This window comes from Maylandia zebra, linkage group LG23 (genome assembly GCF_041146795.1).
Source record: "Maylandia zebra isolate NMK-2024a linkage group LG23, Mzebra_GT3a, whole genome shotgun sequence".
NCBI classification, from domain to species: Eukaryota; Metazoa; Chordata; class Actinopteri; order Cichliformes; family Cichlidae; genus Maylandia; species Maylandia zebra.
The window spans coordinates 40,154,323-40,166,765 of NC_135188.1; the positions used below are offsets into that span (position 1 = coordinate 40,154,323).

The following is a 12,443-nucleotide window of genomic DNA, read 5'->3' on the forward strand; positions in this document are numbered from 1 at the left end:
GATTGAGTTGATACTTGGTGACTGCGGGGGTCAGTGAGTGCAGTGAACTCATTGCTCTCTTTAGGCCATTCTCTGTAAACCCTATAGAGGGTTGCATGGGAAAATCCCACCAGATCAGCAGTTTTTTAGAATATCATACAAAGCATGCAAATACCAACAACCCTGTCATGTTCAAAGTCACCTTTCTCAGTTTGAGCTTCAGCAGGTCATCTTTCAAAGTGAAAATTGCAGAAAATGTTGTTAATTATGGCAATATTTTCAATAAAATGCATGGCTATTCCTGGTTTGGTGATGCTAGCCTTAGACAGGAGTCAGAATTAACTGAAAATGAAAGTAATTATTAGAGGCATGTGAAATGATCCAAACATTGATAGTATTGATACCAATGCTGGTACTAGTATTGGATCGATACTATCACGATAGGATCGATACTTTGTTTCTATCCTCTCAGTTCAGTATGAAGCGCACTGAATTGTGTTAAAATAGTTATTTTTTGTTGCAACATCCATCTTTTATTTATAGCCTATAGCACATTTAAATAACAGAGCGGACCCAAAGTGCTTCAGGGACAAGCGCATTTTAATTCCAGCTCTTTCAAAATACAAAAAAAGCTGAAAGTTGTGTTTTATTGTTGTAACTAATTATCATGGAAAATAATCATCTCATAAATCATGACACACTGCTCTCCCCTGCTTAAGCTGCCTTTATAAGTTAAAACTATGGGTATCAGTATTGATATCTGGAATACGGGCCTTGTATTGAACTGGTAACTAATTATAGAGCTAGAAAAAAGCTTGTATCATGAAGACAGAAAATAGGCCTAATAATGTTGTTTCACTCAAAAACAACAACAAAACTCAAAGGCTTTATGCCTTTATTCTGAAATCTTAAATTTTTTATATGATAGTACACTCAATGCATATGGAAAAAATAAGATATATTTCTTTTTGAAATGTATTTTTCTTAAGACCTCTCGAGCTAATTAATACTTTCGCGTGAAACGTTTTTAAATGATAAAAATCGTATTTTAATATTAACAACCACTTTCTGTTGTCTGGCAGAAGTGAGATAAAAGGGTGTCTTCCACTTGGGCTTATGGTTTTAGCTTGATTTTTTATATATATACTTCGGGTGAAGAAAAATCTAAATAAATAAACAAATAAAAATAAAAACCATCCATTAATTTTATTTTGAAAGTCTCGGCCAGAAGCTTTTATATATAGCCCGTATCCCTCTGTAATTTGAGAAAAGGGGGGACGGCAGGAGGGAGGGCAGGACAATAAAAAAAAACAAAAAAAAACCTTGGCGATCAGTCGGAGGTGTGAGAACGAGACCCAGCAGGACAGGAAAAGACGCTCACACGTGGAGGAACAAACCGAGCGCTTAAACAAGTAGCCTACCCAACTAACTGCTGTCTGTTTCGGGGGGAATGAAGGGATAAGGCAATGCTACTGGGAGAGCCGTATAGGTGAGGAGACCAGGCAGTGTAAATGAGCGCTTTTTGTTATATTTTGTGATTGAGAAAGTAAGAGCAGAGAGGGAGGAAAGTGGGCACCCGGTGAGTGAAGATTATGGAAACCCTCTGGAGGAGGAGGACGCAGGCGGTGAGATGGAAGTGGAACTCGCTGCTGCTCTGTTTATTCACCGGTGAGTTTCTGCTTTAATCGTTTAAAACACTTTCATCTCCCAGTCACCTTTAAGGTGGCTGTAGTGGCTCTTCCAGCCGTACAAATAAGCCACTGGACAAGCGCAATGAAACGTTTGGAAAGGAAGGAAACGTGTTTAATATATAAGCACATTTGGGGGGATGGTTGTTTGTTTGTTTTTTGTAGAGATTTTCAAAATCCGAGAACAGTCAGGACTTGAAAACTGCTAGAAACTTCTCATCTTGAGTTAAAGTGTGCCTTACAAGGCTGCTGTGGTTGGGGGCAGGGGAGAGGACTGGCTGGAGGGGTTGGTGTATGTATTTGAGAGAAGGAGCAAAAAAGAAAAGAGGTGGGGGTGAAGGACATGGTCCCATTGTCTCCCAGCGTGTGGAGAGACAGGAGCCAGGACCTCAAGAGGGACCACCCAGATTGAGCACACCAGAGGTCTGCAAAAAAACCAAAAATGGGACCTCCTATTGATTTGACATGGAAGTATTTGATTCAGGGAGGTAGTGTGTAATTAAAAGGATGTGTCACCACTGCAGAGACAGCATCTATTAAACTAAGATAAATAAATAAATAAAGGCTTAACTGATTTGGAAATCCACACTTTCACTGCACACGCCCCTGCCACCCCACCCTGCCCAATTTTCATATTGCGTTTTTATGACATACCTCCATCTGTAGTAATGTAAAGCCACCCCTCTCTCATCTACTTTCTTTGCCTCCGTTTGAACCCATGTGTGGAAATATGTGTGTATATTCCCCTTGGGCAAACACAGTCTGAGTGTGAGTGACTGCTGAGAGAAAGCAGAGCCGGGTGTACACACATGCTTGTTTTTTTCTTCCTTTCTTTTCCTTTTTTTTTTTCTGCATTGTCCTTCATCTGAATCACGTCCCCGGCGCGCTCTTGGTTGTGAAAGGCTCCCGACCTTCTGCGCGAAAAAGCTGCAAATATCGCAGAGAGCCTTCGGGACGAAAAGGGCTGGTGTCGTGACAGCAGGTTGAGACGAGTATACAGAGAGGCACAGCTGTGTGCACAATGCTTTTTAGCTGAGCCCTGGGAGGGGGGGTTAATAAAGCACATTAGTCAAACACACACACTAAAAGAGATCCTGCCAGTGTCACTCACTCAAATGGGTGTTAAATTCTCGTTGTGGATCATGAATTGCGTCGGCGCAGAAGGAGAAAAGCACTGAAACCATCTTAATTTGATCCATCACGCATACACAAACACTTGTACTGTATCTTATTCTAATGGTCTCCCACTCAAAGGGTAATTAATTCAGCTGGTGGATTGCTGAGGCTCACGAGCGTGTGCTAATTTGAGAGCCACAGTCATGAGTTTAAGAGCTTGGGGAGGGAAAAAAAAGGGTGACTGGACCTCCCATCCGAGAGGCTTCCTCAGTTCTAAAAACAAAAAAGGTGGAGAGACCTGCGTATTTAAACCCTAGTGGAGGTTGTCCCCTTTGGACACCCACTATTGATCATCACATCACAAGACTGCCATGAGCGTGACGACTGAGAGCCTAAACAGTTCTTGAGGACTCTTAAAGTTTGCCTGAACTCCAGCAATGTGGCTTTTCTCAAAGCTGAGGGGCTCGTAGGAAATAGGTACTTAAGGTAATAGCTAAAAAACTAATTTTAGAGGTTGAGACATCTTCGGTGAACTCCCCAAAACACTGGAGTCTAGGCTGCCTATAATAAGACCAATCTTTATGCTTCATTTGTACTAAATGCATTTTTCTAGCAATTTGCAGTCTCTGAGTCAGAGCCTGATGGTCCACAGAGATTTCAGTTTTCTTCTTGATTTTTTTTATCAGTTTTGGTAAAGGCTCGGTTTTATCTCCCGGAGCCTGAATACAGTGGAAAAACAGCTGAGGTGGGGAAAAAAGTTTTGCAAGTGGCTTAAGTGTGTAAAAGATCTACTTCTATCCGGTCGAAGTCATGGCAGCCTCGACAGAAAGAGCTGCTAAGCTAGGGGCGTGCTATTATTACTGATAAACTGCATTGTTTGGTGCTTATTCTCAAATCTCTTGTTCAAGTGCAGAGCCAGTTCTGCTTCAGTTCCTTTTAAAAACCATCCCTCATTTGATCACTTCTGAGAACTGAGCCTTGTGTCCCTTAGTGGTTGCCTAGTGCCGCATTGCCTGGGTGTTGCATACCTGTACACAGGCTACACAATGGAACGCAGCATTGGAAGAAGTTTGTGTAATTTTGGTGGGAAGAAACCGAGAGTGGACTGAATATGGATCTGTGAAATCAGCTGTGAGCTCTCAAACAGAAAACCACAACAGCGGTTTCATCTTTCTTTCTTTTTTTAATGCTGCACAATATAGGTGATTAATACAAAAATATTGCCTCACACAGTTTTGGGACAACAACTTTGTGGTGGTGCCGGTTCCAGATTAGGCACCAGACTACACCCAGAGTCAGTGGAGAAGAGTCGATGGTGTCCACCGTGTCCAAATGCCTCACCAAGATTTAATGCCAGATACTCTCCATGACGCAGCTCTTCCCATTTATCCAGGCTTGGGACTGGTGAAGTACCAAAAGGGATTGCCTGTATTTAAACCGTTGTAAATGACTTGTTGTCTTATAATATGTCAAACATAGATGTCATGAAGGATATCAAGTCATTTTAAGCTAATCAAAAGATTCTTGTCATCAGGTAGAAGCTGCAGAAACCACTGAATTGATTTTAATGTAGGTACAGTAACGCAGCGTCATAAAAACACTTACAAAATAGGTCATTTCTTTATTTTACATATAGTTTATTAACCAGTGGCTGGGTTATATTCAAGCCCATGGAATAAGCTTTAAAAACCTTAACCTTAAGACAAGGAAGGTTCTGGTATCCTAACACGATCTAAATTTAATATTACTGGTACGTCATCACATGAAAAGTGTTATGTTTTTTTGCTGTGTCACAGATTTGTCTGTCATCCTACATCAGCCTACAGTGTTTGATTCAGCCGGTGGGACACGTGGGCTGTTTTGCCACCTCAGTCCAGCCTGCGTGTGGGAAAATAAACCGTGCACATGTAGTTTTCAACGGTGAAACCCTGAACGGCACGTGGCCTTGCTGTTTTATGCCATCAGGAGGTTCTTCTTTCATAGGCCATTGTGACATTTTTCTTTGTAATTGAAGACTGAATTAAAATGTTTTTTGTCCCCGCTGGCTGTTATTAAGAAACATTGTGATGGAGGCAAGCAGGGCTGGCTGAGTGCACTGAAACAAAACCCTAATGTGTGTGTTTCTCTTTTTCTTTTTCCCCTGAATGCTCCGCAGGTGCATTTAACGCAGGCAGTGCCTTTAAATCAGTCTTGAAATATAAATAGAAGCTGCCAGTTGGAGGTTGTGTACTTAGGGGTTAGTTCATAAGAGGTTTCATTATAGTGTTGAAGTTTTTTGTTTTTTTTTCTTTTTCGTGATGGGAAAGGATCAAAAAGTGTTGGCAAGATCTGAATGAAGAAGTTTTTGAAGTGTACACTGGCAGCTTATCACCTTGACAATGCTCTGACTTTTTATTTCCACTATTTCATCGAAGGAACTATCTCTCAGGCTTCACCTTTTTGTCCACTCGCACTTCTTTGGCTCCACAAACCTATGACATCCTGCATTAGCAGTCTGTAACCAGTGTGTGGTTGCTTTTGTGTGTGTTACAGGTGGCAGCGAGGCCCAGTGTGAGGGCTGCGTAGAGTACTGCTGCGATGGGTCGCCGCCTTTCTGCTGTTCCTACTACGCCTATGTGGGAGACGTCCTCTCGTAAGTAGAGGTGGGGGATTAATCCAAATATCGATACTAATGGTATTGGTACTGGATCGATACTAGCCCAGCAGGATCGATACTTTGTATTTACTTGATATCGGATCGATACCACAATTTACAGTATCACGTCACCCCACATACACAGGAAGCAATCCAGAGATATCAAAGACAGTGTTTTTGTTGGAGTTTCCTCAAGTTTTAAGGTCCTGATTTCTGTAAAGGCAAAAATATCTAGCAGTGGTGTTAAGACTGCCATCATCCTTTCCCTTTTTGTGTCTAAATATAGCTGATAACAAAATGCAGGTGTAGCCGCTGGCAAATCTGTTTGTCAGACACTTTCATCATAAATGAAGGACTGACCCGAGGTCCCGGTGTAGCTGTCCAGCCTTTAACAGCCTTGGTTGCCGGGAAGCCGCAATTATATCCCATCAGTTCACGGTCACATTACATGTATTGTGTCGGATCCTACTGGAAATAAGAGAACGCATTATCCGATGTCTGTGTTTACTGTTTTGTTGTTTTAGTTTTTCTTTTCTTTTGCTGTCACCATAAAACTAAGAGTGGAAGGAAGAGCTTGACGTGCTTAGGTAGTTTGGTGCTAAAAGCGTAAAAAGGAGGTCAATGATTTAATCTGCTCAGAGTCAGTAAATGCTGGCTAAGAAAGCCCTCAGTATTTGAATCTCTGACTGGAATCTGTGGAGTGTGGAGGTTATTTAAAGGAGAGAGAATTCATTCAGGTCAGAGCTATTCAGAAGACATTCAGTTGATCTGCACAGCACAGCTGCTTTAGCGCATACAAGGGGACCTGAGGGCTTTTCCTATATTTTTATGGCCAGTTTTAAATCATGTCACTGCATGTGCAAATAGTCCCCGCAAGTGAAGGGCGGGCTTCAGACAAAAAATAATAATAATTGGCAGTTTTAAAAAAATATTTGGCTCCATGTGATGTCAGTGAGAGCAGATATCCCTAATATGGTCAGCCCAGTTCAGATCTTTTGTTAATGAGGGGCAGCCGATCAGAAGTACATTGGCTTAAAGTGAGGGTTTAACATGTCCCCTTTAGCTCTGCAATAGACTGGTGGCCTGCTCAGGCTGCATCCAAGCTCTCATTAGGCTCCAGCCCCCCGACAACCCTTAAGACAATGGAGGATGGATGTAGGTCTCCTTTAACATATCTTTCAGACCTTTAAAGTCTTAGCATGCCTTTTGTCCGGTCTTTCTCCCCTCACCTCCAACTCATCACGACAGATGGCTGTCCATCCCTGAGCCTAGCTTGTTGCAGGTTCCTGTTAAAATTGAGTTTTTTCTTTCCTGCTGTCACCAAGTGCTTGCACATAGGGGGTCATCTGATTTTTGTGGTTTTTCTAGTTTTTTTTTTTGTTTTGTTTTGTTTTTTTATCTTCCAAGATAAAGCGCCTTGAGGCAACTGTTGTTCTTATTTGGTGCTATATAAATAAAACTGAATTGAAATTGAATTCATGGTAATTGTAAAAAAGTAACTGTATCCTTCTTTTTTTTTTTCTTTTTTTTTTTTCCTCCATCTTATGTGTATATTTGTACCAATTCTATCTGATAACCTTTTAAGGCTTGATTATATTCAGAATTTGCAAAGCAGCCTTGGCTGACATGTTGACTCATGCTGACCACGAAGATGTAACAAACCTGTCAGCGATGAGTCCTTTTTCTATTTTCCAGTGCCAGTTCACAAGATCTTCTGCAGTCACATGGTCACAGGCACACGCATATCACACACAGCTGAGTTACATCAGATGCTGCAGTTTATCTCCATGGCAGCACCTTAGAAATATTGGGTAGCATGTCTGTTGGAGACAGCTGCCTCCTTTCTCACGTGTGTGTGTGTGTGTGTTTTTTCCAGGGGCACTGCCATCTCTGGTATTGTTTTTGGTGTGGTGTTTTTGATGGGGGCCGTGGCAGCCTTATTCCTGTGCGTGTGCATGTGCATGAAGAACGGGCGTGGTGCACGGGTTGGCGTGTTCAGCACCTCCTATAACATCAGCACTGTGACCCAGGGCTATCCAGGTGGGACAATATACACAACCACACAACTTGATGTGTCCTATACCATGTCTATGTTATATATATTTTAAAATACATGAAGTTAATTGGATTTTAACTGCATACAAGGGGCAAGAGAATTAGATATTTACTCTTTAAGACAGAAAGATTTATCAATAGGTCAATATTGTCATCTATCATCATTTTCATCAAATGGTAGAAAGTAAAGCAGAGAGGAGAAACACCTTTCAACTATGTCACAAGTGTTGCTCTCAGGCGTGCTCTCCACCAGAGGGCAATGTTTGTGTATACCGGGAAAACAAACAGGCATTTGCTTAGGTAAATGTCAATTTGTGTCTGCACCTTCAGACTTGATATGAAGGATCATAATATTGTTTTATCAAAGTGAAAACGTAAAGGAAAGGGACATGTTATTAAAATGTCATCTTCTTCCTTCTCGCCTAAAGCCGCATCTCCAGAACTGAAATCATGTGCATAAACATGCTTATGTATTACAGATATTGTCACAATTACTTACTGTCAGCAGATTAGACATGTGACCCCTCCCTTCTCTGGACAGCTGACCACGAGCCGGTGTTGTGCCACTGCGGTTTTGTTGTCTTAGTACACCCAATACAGATGAACAGTGTTCAGACTTTTCGAGGTGACTCTGGGGTAAAAACGTAAAGTACTGCAAAATATTTAATTGATCGAATCTGTTTTGAAGTCATTGCTAAGTGTTGGTATTATTTAAATATGTTATTATATAGTTTGTACAAACAGTATTAGAAACATGCTGGCTGTCTGTGGCCATTATGGGGATCTAAAGTTAATGTGTTTGTAGTATAGCGGCCACCATAACTAGTATTATCTGCCTGTATTGGTAGCGGTAAGAAAACAGAGCTTAGTTGACTACAGTCTACTGACATCTAGTGGTGAGATTTTACACACGTCAGCATTAAATCATTAAATATTGGTATCGGTCTTAAAAATCCTATATCGATCAGGCTCTACTATTGTTGAACACTGATAGCTGTAACTTTTTTTTTTTTAAACTAAAATCATTAATTAATGTTAATGATGGGTTTGGGGTTTCAAGCTAGTTAGTTGTGATCCTATTATACTACATGTGCTGTAGGCAGTGCTGAAAGCATATTGGAGTTGGAGCATTTCTTCTGGGCAAACTATTGCCTTTTTTACACCAAAATGGTATCCCTAGTCCCGTTCTGAGTTTGCTCCATATCAGAGCTGGTCTGCTTTTCAGCGTGATTAGCACGCAGCATTTGCACCCAGAATTGGGATATTTCCCATAAGAACAACATTAGGACGCATCTTGTGGGCTGCATCTGCCGGTTCTAGATTGGGCACCGGAACAATACTATATACAGAAGCACATGTGCACTTTTAGTGTTATAACTATTAAAGGGCAATACTGAACAATAATAAAAGCGGTACAACCAAGTTAATCAAACATTTTAAGGATATTTATTAGTTAATGCTGCTCAATTGTTTGTAACAAATCTTTCATATATGAATATATTATTAGTATTAGAAGTTTATTTATACTATAGTTTATCAGGAAGCAGTCTAAGTAATTCATTTGGGTCTACATGATGACTTACGCACAAATGAGGCTGCTACACTGATTTCGGTATGGTGAAACCTTATCTACTGGCCTCAGGCGACACCTGAAAATAAAATTGAAAAAGAAAAATGAAGGGGCATATTATGTTACAAGCTCCACCGGGACCACAAACAGATTTACCATGGCCACTATTTAATCATTATAGACAAATAAGTACTTTTCTTTAAATAGCTTTCATTATCTGCTAGATTCTATGCTTGTTTTTTCTCCCTGCTCTCAGCGCTCCACATCTGATACTCTGTTCCTGCTTAAGAGGGAGAAAATGGCAACAATGTTTCCACCTTGTTCTCACAAGGTACATTGTCTGCGCATCATAGTCTGTGTTCTATGATACTCTCCAGCCTAAGGAATGCTACTTTGTTTTGTTTTTGTTTTGTTTTTTTCCTTCTGGGGCTCATTATTTATTTATCATGTTTCATTCTTCTCTGCGTATCACCTTGATGGTACACTGGCCGAGAGCTCGCCGCGCTGCCCTGCAGCTCTGATCATGTTTCATGAATACAGCACAGTGCAATGTCAGTGCATGTACTGTATAATGAACGTACGCTTGTTTCTCCATTGGGTGTGAGGAGTATTTGCTGCTATTACTTGCTTACTCCAATCCCATAAGTGAGTCACTTTCGATTGATATTCATTTTTTTATTTATTTTCCCTATCAGCACTAGTCATTTTAAAATAAAGTCCTTACTCACCACTATGTGACTGTTTGCAAGCTCTAACCTCTTAACCCCTTTTCTGTTATATCTGCAGCTTTGTTGTTCTTGTGAATAATGCAAGTTCCCTCAGTGAAATTGATAGACGGGGTCAACTAAAGTGCCTTTTTACAGTATTTCCATTTCTTCCTTCATTCAGCATGGGCACCAAAGTATGTGGTTTCTCTATGTAGCCACTAGAGGGTGCAACTGTCGTGTGAAACCTGCAGTAAAATTGGGGCAGGCATCCTGAGCTTCAGTGGGCCTCATTCATATTGAATATGGAAGAAATGTGAAGCCTGCAATTATTACAGAATAACAGTTGTTTTTTGACCAGCCTGCTTACTGTCAATTTTGTTCTCACACACAGGTCCACCGCCTCCATACACCTACGACTGTGAGATGTACCCTCCATCCCTTCATCCCCCGCCCTACACCCCAACACAGCCTAGGTCAGCTAACTACTCCCCGCCGCCTCCTTACCCTGGATACACCCGAAAGTGAATCCCCGCTGCACTAAACATGCTGCCACGGCCCAGATTCGCAAACACAGAGACGGCTGTGCAAATCCGAACTCCGAAGCAGCGAGCTGGTGTTGCAATTTGGGTGTGACCACCAAAAATTTCCACACTGAAACACAAACCTAACTGGCAGGCCAGAGCACTCGGTTCAGCTTTCCTGTATTTCTGCTGCTCTGTAGTTGAGGACATGGCGGGGAAGTAATCATTTGACAAATGTGGGTCAAGCTGGCCAAAGAGCCTCAACTCATCTGATGATAGACTTAACAGTTAGCAGCCCTGCTGGCCTGCAGCTGGTACTTTTTTGCCCACTAATAACCGATATCCCTTATCCGTCCCCCACACCTGTGCACATTAAAAGCATTCAAATGATCATTTTGTCAGCACAGAGGGGAGAAAGCTCGTATCACTTGAGGCAAAGAGTCTTTCCTGGACACAGTGTAGACTTACAGAAAGTTATCAAGCCCTCATGGGTTTTTCTTGTTTGTTTTAAATCTTGAGTTATGTCAGCGTCTGAAGTGTACATTGATAATTAAGGCTGTTTTTAAATGCAGGTCTGGACCTGTCACATAAAGACTTGAATATAATTCATAATAATGCCCGTCTTAATGGCCTGGATGGCTTGTAAGGATTAATGAACTGTTTTGGTTTGTTTTGTTTTTTTTTGCTTTTTTGCTTTTATATTGTCTTACTTGAAAAAACATGTTATGAACTGTGGTCACACTGAAACAGAAACATGTCTTTCTGTTATGTTTTATGAAACTGTTGAACTGACACAGTAACGGATTCATGGTGGAATTACAGCTGAAGGCTGATTTAAAGATTTTAATCTAGAGTGACTTCAGCCATAGCACAATGAGGTCGCTTTGCCAGGCTGACTGTGAATGATGGAAAGGATTTAAACCATGTAATAAATATAGTGAGGTAAATAAAGTGCTTTGTTACTGTTTCCAATAACTGTTGTAAATAAAATGTGTTTAAAGTGTTAACTCCAGTATTCCTTTACACTATGATTAATAATACAACTTGTTTTATTGGGGTTTTTCTGTTTAGTATGTTTTCCTAATAACAAAAACTCATAACAGGAATACAAATATTCACAATATAATCCAGTGACTCATAATAGCAGCATTAGTTACTCAATATAGTGAAGTAAGCTAGAAACAAGGCTAACATTAAAATAAACAGAATAATACTAATCATGACTAATACTGGGAGATTTATTTTTCTCAGTTAAACGTAATGCTTGGACTTTTTTTGTTTTGTTTTTTGCTCTAAAATAAAAAAGGGAACATGCGCGCGCAAGTAGGCTATGTGCGCGTGTGAGTAAACTCAACGTGCGCGCCGGGAAGATAGCGCGTGAGTGTGTGTGTGTGTTTTAATCCCACTCTGCCGTGGTCAGGTGATCCGGCGCTGAGCAGCTGTACAGCCTCGGTATCGCTCACCATCAGACAACGGGAGACACCGGCGCTGAGCAGACTCGTTTTCTCGCCTGACGCAAAGCTTTAGAAAACGGTGCGGTATAACGCTAGCCTGTAGGAGCGTTGTTTTAGCGAAAAGGCATGGGGGACCGAGTAGCTTTACTGCTGCTGGTTTTAGCGGCTTCGGCTCTGGCTGTCGAGGTAAGAGAAAAGCTTCATTTTTTTCCCTATGTGTGAGAATTTGTAGCATTTAACCCCCTCCACCATATTGTTGATGTCGGCTGAGTCAAGCGAGCTAGAGGTAGCTAAAAGGAGACCGGAAGTTGAACTGTTGTTCCTTCAAATGTAAAGCTTAGACTAGATTTGTTTAATTGTTTTTTTAAAAAAAGAAGGAATTGAATCTTTGTAGGTAAATGTATTGTCTACCGATCCATCAACAACAAGTTGTTATTTCTGTCCTATAAAACTGCTCCTAACACGGTGTGTTTGAATATAAATGCGCAGTTTGTTTTGTGTTGAAGGCTGTAACCGGAAGTGTAATGTAAAACAATCAAGCTAACTTGAATGCTAAACATGAATTCTTTTGGATTCCTAAATAAAGGCGACGTTAATATTTAGTACAATTTCGCGTATCCACTGGGCTATTTCGTTACAATGCTTCACTGTCTGTTGTTAACAAGTACAATTTGAAACACATGATGTATTCACGTAGTTTAATTTAAATACCCTCGCT

The 12,443-nt window shown here is 40.9% G+C and overlaps 2 protein-coding genes across 3 annotated transcripts in view; both read left to right on the plus strand.

The window, feature by feature from the left end:
* Positions 1-1,233: 1,233 nt before the first annotated feature.
* cyyr1 (cysteine/tyrosine-rich 1) lies at positions 1,234-11,278 on the plus strand. The gene is made up of 4 exons (XM_004552630.4): positions 1,234-1,647; positions 5,316-5,415; positions 7,295-7,458; positions 10,142-11,278. Exons 1-4 carry the CDS (start codon positions 1,572-1,574, stop codon positions 10,273-10,275), a joined length of 474 nt encoding a protein of 157 aa, XP_004552687.1. The 5' UTR covers positions 1,234-1,571; the 3' UTR covers positions 10,276-11,278.
* Positions 11,279-11,682: 404 nt separating this feature from the next.
* Positions 11,683-12,443, plus strand: part of appa (amyloid beta (A4) precursor protein a) — a 36,449-nt gene continuing 35,688 nt past the window's right edge. The window contains exon 1 of one of the 2 annotated variants that reach the window (XM_004552631.5): positions 11,683-11,911. In XM_004552631.5, the coding sequence (XP_004552688.2) occupies positions 11,852-11,911 (60 nt within the window). In that variant the 5' untranslated portion in view covers positions 11,683-11,851. The remainder of the gene's footprint in view (positions 11,912-12,443) is intronic. The other variant, XM_004552632.6, reaches the window with a different exon arrangement.

Bases quoted from the DNA above. Each gene is read 5' to 3' on its own strand.
- cyyr1 (XM_004552630.4), top strand. From the start codon at position 1,572: ATGGAAACCCTCTGGAGGAGGAGGACGCAGGCGGTGAGATGGAAGTGG. The intron at 1,648-5,315 runs GTGAGTTTCTGC...TGTGTGTTACAG, and splicing joins GCTGCTCTGTTTATTCACCG to GTGGCAGCGAGGCCCAGTGT. The intron at 7,459-10,141 runs GTGGGACAATAT...TCTCACACACAG, and splicing joins TGTGACCCAGGGCTATCCAG to GTCCACCGCCTCCATACACC.